This window comes from Stegastes partitus, unplaced genomic scaffold, assembly GCF_000690725.1.
Source record: "Stegastes partitus isolate 25-593 unplaced genomic scaffold, Stegastes_partitus-1.0.2 Scaffold1359, whole genome shotgun sequence".
Classification (NCBI taxonomy): Eukaryota; Metazoa; Chordata; class Actinopteri; family Pomacentridae; genus Stegastes; species Stegastes partitus.
In genome coordinates this window covers 72,086-79,838 of record NW_007579090.1, presented here as the reverse complement: position 1 = coordinate 79,838, position 7,753 = coordinate 72,086, and the positions used below count along the sequence as shown (strand labels likewise).

Here is a 7,753-nt window from a genome sequence, read left to right as displayed (position 1 = left end):
TTGGTTTTTATAATATATATATATATATATATATGATAGACTGGTGACCTGTCCAGATGAACCTGCCTTCATCCTAAATCAGCTGGTATAGACTCCAGCCCCCCACGACCCTAGTGAGGATTAAGCAATGTATAGATAATGGATGGATATAATATGTATATTTATAAAATTTGAGCTTGCTTGATCAAATGCCTTCTGAGATAACATTTCTTTTAAAAAAATCAGCATTGAGCCCCATTCAGCAAACTCACTCACTCTGCAATGAGGATTAAGCGGTGTATAGATAATGGTATTATTAAAAATATATAATTAGATTGTAATATTATAATAAGTAGGAAAAATACAGAAAAATATTATTTATATGTTAACTGTTAACAACAAACAAACAAACAAACAAAGCCACAAATAATATCCACAGCAAAAATCTGCTTTCATTGAAATGGTAATTTGTTTGTTTACTATGCGTGACTCTGAGATAATAAAAATGTACTACTGCATTTAAATCAGCAAAAACTACAATTAATTTACTGACACTGGCTGTTATTTGAAAGATAAATGGTGTGTATTAAGGACTGGAAAATGGCAGATAGTTATTAAAACTGTTTTGTTGTTGTTAATGTTTTTTTTTGTTTGTTTTGTTTTGTTTTGTTTTGTTTTGTTTTTTACAGATTTTGCCTGTTTAGATAAATTACAGATGATATCTAGTGAAGTGAATGGAAAAAAAGTTTAAATTTACATGCTGACTGTATAAAAACAACTGTTAATAATGTCCACATCAAAAATCTCTCGCTACAAATCGTAGTTTGTTCTTTTCCAATGTGTGACCACAACACTACACAGTTTACTGTGTTTAATATTGAATCATATTTGCTCTGAAATACTGTTTTGTTAATGTACTGTTCTGTATCTCTCCGTCTTCTTCTCTGCTTCACAAACAAAGATAAATCATCATTATTTTAACTGAGCTGATGCATTCTGGTGCAGCGTTCTGCTGATGGTCCAGCTGGCTGAATGAGGGGGGGCAGGAGCTTTCACAGCTTATTACAAGGCTGATTAGCTGTAAGGAGATTACAAGCACAGGATGGCAAGTTAACGGGGCGTTTCAAAACTCCTTTTTCTCAGCCGCAATATTACTTGCTCCATGGCTCTACCTGTGGCAGCAGTCACCCTGCCTGAGGATGGTGGGAGGTCGGAGGGGAGACGGACCGGCAGCTGGAGTTAGATGTCCGACACATTTAAGGCAGCAAGGTAAAATTCTGTCTGTTGTTTTACCTTTAGTGAGGCGTAGGCCGGTTGGATGAGTGGATCCGAGGCACCGTTTTCACGTCCGCACATCTTTGTTTGCATTTTTTTATGTGAAACAAAAGAAAAAGTCAGTGTGTCCGGAGAGAATTTAAACATAAAGTAGAAAAACATCAGTCACAGTCGTCTGAAATACTGGAATAAATCTATGAATCAGACAACTGAGATTTAAAAAACTGAGAGAACAACAGAGAAGGAAATGTTTGAATTTGTAATATGTGAACTGTGCTTAGGTTAATCAGATTGTTTCACTGCTGGAGCTACTGGTCAGAACTATTTGTGTAGCTGCTGCTGTTATAGAGAACTGGATAGATGTGATAATGTGATTCCTCTGACTGAGACCTGACTCTGACCGATGGGGTAATGTACACACAACCGCTGTTATGATGATGGTTACGTTTTCACATATCAGCACCAGTTTTATTAAACTCTGACCTTCTTCTTTCTCTGCAGTGGTCACACGCTGGTTGTGTCTTTGGAGTTGTTGGACTACAGTCAGGAGTGCCTAAAATACCTTGTTAAGCTCCTTATGACACTCTGTAGCCACCAGCCTCCTCCTCCTCACACTGAACCCTGACCTCTGACCTCTGAGCCCGTCTGACCTGGACGTGAGGCCTGCCACTCGGGCGTACGAGCAAATGATGACGTCGCCTTTATGACAAGACGATTTAATGCCTTGAGTTTGGTGATTTGTCACAAACGTACAAATTATTGGAGTTTCTCCTCGTCCAAATCTAGGGTCAGGACAGACGATGTTGTACTGTAAAGTTTCCTGGTGTAGATTTATGATGTTGGACTGTATAAATAAATGAACTGATGCAAATGAAGAATGATCAGAAAGATCCAACCAGTCACAGCGTTTGACCCACAGAACACCCCCTCAACACAGCAGACCATAACTTTTAAACCTCGCTGCTGTTCTGGTGCCTTCATCTTCGCAAATTAATTTAGGAAACACAGGACATCTAGAGTATTTCAATTATTTGTATTTGATGAGGTGCAGCCTTAAAATTCCCTCACCAGAAACTTAGAGTCCAACAACCAACCTGGATCCAAGTTAAGGAGGAAATGAGGGATTGAGTGATTCTGTAATGTAGGTTATTTGTGCAAAGAAGTAGAAATGTTTCCGACACCAGAGAAGAGTCCAATGCAGCACCTAGTGGTCGTAAGCAGTTCTACACCATAAAGCCCTCCAGTTTTTGACCATGTTCGCAGCCTTTTGGACGTGAGACACCTCCAGACCATAGGACCGACATGGCGGTTGGTAAGGTGACCTTCAGCAAGGCGGAGAGAGAGAAGCTAGCCGAGGTGCTCTGGCTGCTCAACTGGATCTCTGTGGTGACCGGAGTGACCCTCTTCGCCCTCGGCTTGTTCCTCAAAGTAGAGATCCAGAAATGGGCGGAGGTGATGTCAGAGCAGGGAACCCTCTACGTGCCACACATGCTGATCACCACGGGCCTGGCAGCCTGCTGTATCAACTACCTCGGTGGGAAGATCTGCCTGGACTGCGCAGACACCAACAAGTTCCTGCGCTGGAAGCTGGTGATGATGCCATACATCATCTGCACCTTCTTCTTCACGTCTTGCGTCCTGGCGGGGGCGCTCATGTGCTACAGCATCCGCAGCCAGCTGGAGGAGTCCCTGTTTCTGGGCCTGAGGAACGCCATGCGGTACTACAAGGACACGGACACGCCGGGCCGCTGCTACCTAAAGAGGACCGTGGACATGCTGCAGATCCAGTTCCAGTGCTGTGGGAACACTGGGTACCGGGACTGGTTCCAGATCCAGTGGATCAGCACCCGCTACCTGGACATGACCAGCAGCGCCGTGGTGGAGTAAGTGGAACCACATCTGCTGGGAGTCTTTAGATTTCCAGTAAATCCTGCTGAGCGCTGGAGATTCTTTGGTCCTCTCGTAGATTCCATCAGATTCTAGTTAGTGGTTCCAGGTTAACCCTCTGAGCTCTAAGAGTTTCTAGATGTTTGCTGCTACTGTCACATTTTTACTCACTGTGGGCTCATTTTGCACTGCACATATAAAGTTCTGCCCCTCTATGGAAACAGAACAACCATGACTAGAAGTAGAGAGAGCTCAAAAATGTCAGTTCAGTATGGCACAATTATAGTATCATTATTTGGAAAAATGAAAAAACTAAAGTGAAATTTTTTCGATTCATTATTTTACAAAAATTAAAAATCTCTGGAATCAACAAGTACAGCACTTTGTGCCAACAAGGGTTACCAATACTAAAAAAAAAAATGCAGGCTCTGCATACTATAGATATTTTACTACTTACGTTTTCATTTTTGTCTCCTGTTTGCTCTGTGTAAGCTCTGAATTTTTGTCCAGTGACTGCAACTGAATAACTAATGCTTTTATGTTTGGGCCAGTGAGTGAAGAAACATTAAGATTTTTACAGAATCTGGTTTTGGAAAACTGTTTTTTTTTTGTTTGTTTGTTTTTGTTTTACCAAATTTGAAATGCGACATGTAGAATAAAGTTATTTTTGATAAAATATCACAACTTTAAGCTAAGAATTGGTTAAGTTTTCAGGAAAAAAAAAATCTGTCATTAATGCTTATTTTAATCTATCAGAAAGGTAAAAATCCAACAATTCCTTCTGTGTTTACAGTTTCTGGCCTTGATGATTTGGGATTTTTAAAAAACCCACCAATGGGTTCTGCAGTTTCAAGGGTTAGTACAGGTCTACACTGATGACAGGAGATTCCTCTAGAACCTGGAGGATTCTATTAGAATTAGAAATTCTAACAGGTTTTCAGTGAAGCTTAGTGCATTTGGTGGATTTTAAAGGATTAGCTATTTGTGCTGAAGAAACCCTGGATGCAGGAGCAGTAATCAAAGCTGAACAAATCAAGCAACAAGACGTAAACACTATCAATCATAAGAATACCTCACAGATTCTAGTAGATGCTACAGAACTCCATAGACATCACTGTAGAGGAACCCAACTCTATTACATTTCTGGTGCAGTCGGTTTTTTCTTGTGCAATTTAGTGGATCTTCTTTATTTATCTATATAAAAGGTGGACTCACACGGTCCCCCTTAAATGTAAATATTGGATTCTGGTGGATCCCACTGGGTGCTGGATGTGGCTCTGCTGAGGCCACCACTGAGATTCTGTTGTATAACTGTGGTTTCTACTGGACTACAAAGGTCCAGTGTGGCTCCAGGTGAATTCTTGGGTGATTCTGGATACCATTTATCCAGGGCTGGTAGTCAGTACAGTTTAAGGCATGTCATTTGCTCACAGACAGTTTAGCAAGAGTTCACATCCATGTTAGTTAATTTTATTAGATTGTAGCAACAGGAAAAACAAGTTGATCCCAAAGTCTGGATGTAAGTCAGCTCCATAAAGACACTACAGAGCAATCATCTTTGGACACTGCATCCTGTGTTCTACGAAATGTGCAACCATGGAGTTTATCTGTTTATATTTGTAAAAGCACTACTTTAGTTTAAGCCCAGTATTTGGGGGGATGTTATTGAGCCAAAATGACTAATTGACCTTAATTCATACAAATGCTGGAAGAAGCTCCTTCTGATCGGTGTGTTTTTCCCTTCCTTTGTTTACATTTACAGTCCCGGTGTTGTTTGCCTTAAATGTCCCTGAACATCTGATTGGTTCTTGGGAATATTAGTCGCGATGGCTGTCTGTTAGCAGACAGTAAACAGAGTATTTTCAGATTGAGGCCACTGGTCCACTGCGGTTAAGCCTGAGAGCCTCTGGGGTTAAAGATCACAGGATTAATTAGGATTAACTAAACAAGTTCAGCTCAGGTTCAAATGACACAATATAACCTGTCTGTATCCAGCAGCGAGACCCCAGTGTGGTCACTTCTACCTCAAGCTTTATGAACACCTTGTTGTGTGTTATGTTGTGAATAACGAGAATGCAACATTTAGGTTGTAAATCAAAGTCAGTGATGGTTTAATCCGTTGATTCAGGACATTTCAGCTCCAGCGTCCTGAGCACACAGGCAGCGATGCCACTACAAATTATTTTCTCAATTTATCAGTTTGTCATTTGTATTGAAATGTCAGCAAAAGGTGAGAAATCAAAGGTTTTTAGAGCCCAAGATGACGGCTTCAAATGTCTTTTTAATCCTGCCAACCATCCAAAAATATTCAGCTTAATATCAGAATCAGAATCTGTGTACATATACAAGTATTTACACATAACAAATATGCATTTTAACAAGGGCAACAGGTTTTAAGAAAAGTTTCACCATTAAGTATAGCTACAGATATTTTTTTAAAATTATTTTACTTTTATTTAACCAGATAAGAGACCCACTGAGATCAAAACCTCTTTCACAATCGTGACCTGGCCAAGAAAGGCAGCAAACACACGTCCACAAATAAACACACACACACACAAAAATCACAAAATAAACATTAAAAGTGGAAAGTGTAGACAGTAAGCAGATAAAGTGCAGGAGTGTACAAGACAGATTTTTTGTTGTGGGCATTATTTAGCCTAGTTTTACTTTGTTTTTTTGTTTTAATAGTGAATCTGTGAAAAAACAATTAATTTTTCAAAACAATCACCATTAAAACTTTCTACAAGTTCTACAGTTCCAGTCAGAGTTTCACTACCAGCTACTGTTCCTAACATCCAGCTGCTCCTCCCTTGCAGCCGCCTGAGGAGTAACGTGGAGGGTCAGTATCTGATGGACGGCGTTCCCTTCAGCTGCTGCAGCACCTTCTCCCCTCGGCCCTGCATCCAGCAGCAGCTCAGCAACCGCACAGCCCACATCCACTACGACCAGCAGAGCCAGCAGCAGAACCTGTGGAGGAGAGGCTGCCGACAGGCCCTGCTGGACCACTACACCGGCATCATGGAGTCCATCGGCCTCACCGTGCTGCTCATCTGGCTGTTTGAGGTACTGCAGAGGCAGAGTTTGGCTGCTGGCTCAGAATACAAATCTACAGATGCAGGTGGAGATGAAATGCAAAAATCTGTTTCCCCTTCAAGTGTACAGAGCAGGAAAGGAAGCAGGAAGAAACGGGAGGCAGTCGGCTCAGCTAAACTGTGAGGCTGTCACTGTGGACCAGTTTGATCTGGTTTAACAAAGCACTCCAAAGATTCATCTTCTTCTTCTTCTCCCTTAACATTGTTTGACTCACAATCAACACTGATGTGGCAGAATTAGGATGAGAGAAGATCAACTTTATTGATTTCTCACTGGGGAAATTCACAAGATACAAGAACTTGATACAAATAAAGCACAGTAAGAAACAAGACAAGAAACACAAAAGTATAATGAGGATAAAGAAAATACAGAGTGTAGAATTATACTTAAATTTATTCCACATTTCTGTTAATGTACTTGCAAAGTGAGAAAAGACCAGTGTTACGTTAGGTTACTGTACTTCGAGAGCTTTAAAAGAAAAACATTTTCATGTGATGAGAAAGTAAGTTGAAGCTACTGGAACTCACACAAGACATCATTGTCATTTTTCCCCACACGTTCTTTCCAGGTTTCATTACCCACAATGCACCTGCACCTCTGAGGCTGGGGTGTGTTAGTAGCAGCTGGTGTGTCGTAACTTCTTTCTAACTCCACCCAGATTTGTTAACTTATCAAACTTCATAGGAAAGTATTGCACATTAAGGGTTGCAGTGACGTGCTGATCTCTCTAATATAACACATCTGCAAAACATCTGCAGTCTGTACTCCAACATCTGGAAACAACACACACTGTTAAATTACTAGCATGTAGCTTCTTCTACACTAATACACTTCTTTTCGCTTCAGCTGCTGGTTCTGACGGGCGTCCGCTACCTGCAGACAGCCATGGAGAACGTTCTCCGGCTGGGAGATCCGGACTTAGAATCAGACGGTTGGATTCTGGAGAACAGCCTGGCAGAAATGGCCCGGTCCAATTTCAACATCATCAAGAACCTGGGGAAGTGTTACCAGGTCGACGATGACCCCAACATCAATATCCCGACCGCCGCCGCAGAGCGAGAGGTGTCATCCAGGCAGGTCCAGGTCCCTGTGACCGGCTAGAATCATCGCCGGAGGCCGTGAGCTGCTCTCGTGATGATCCTCAGCTCAATCTCCTCCAGGATGTAGAGCGACGAGGGTTCAGTTTTCATCCTGAGGGACAGCAACAGAAACTCAATCGAGTCCATCCAAACAAGTCTGGCCAGATGTTTAAAGTCCAGCTGCTGGGTCCTCAGAACTCTGCAGGTCCTGCTGGACCGCCAGCGCTTTCTGCCTTCAGATACAACGTATGAGTTTAACCACAGTTTTCTTAAAAACATCAGCGTGTGACAACTGTTCATTTGTTTTTTAAAAGTTTCTAAGATGAGTAATTTTTTGTACTCCAGAATGCATTACTCAAAAAAAAAAAACATGACAGGGACACTTTTAAATGTCATCAAAGCAGACTTGTACACTTAGTTTCTAAATGACCTTCTAA

At 41.5% G+C, this 7,753-nt stretch overlaps 1 protein-coding gene across 1 annotated transcript; it reads left to right on the top strand.

Annotated features, from left to right (window-relative positions):
• Positions 1-2,556: 2,556 nt before the first annotated feature.
• Positions 2,557-7,338, top strand: LOC103370018 (photoreceptor outer segment membrane glycoprotein 2-like). The gene is made up of 3 exons (XM_008298920.1): positions 2,557-3,137; positions 5,961-6,207; positions 7,084-7,338. Exons 1-3 carry the CDS (start codon positions 2,557-2,559, stop codon positions 7,336-7,338), a joined length of 1,083 nt encoding a protein of 360 aa, XP_008297142.1.
• Positions 7,339-7,753: the final 415 nt, after the last annotated feature.

Bases quoted from the DNA above. Each gene is read 5' to 3' on its own strand.
- LOC103370018 (XM_008298920.1), top strand. From the start codon at position 2,557: ATGGCGGTTGGTAAGGTGACCTTCAGCAAGGCGGAGAGAGAGAAGCTA. The intron at 3,138-5,960 runs GTAAGTGGAACC...CCTCCCTTGCAG, and splicing joins ACCAGCAGCGCCGTGGTGGA to CCGCCTGAGGAGTAACGTGG. The intron at 6,208-7,083 runs GTACTGCAGAGG...TTTTCGCTTCAG, and splicing joins TGCTCATCTGGCTGTTTGAG to CTGCTGGTTCTGACGGGCGT.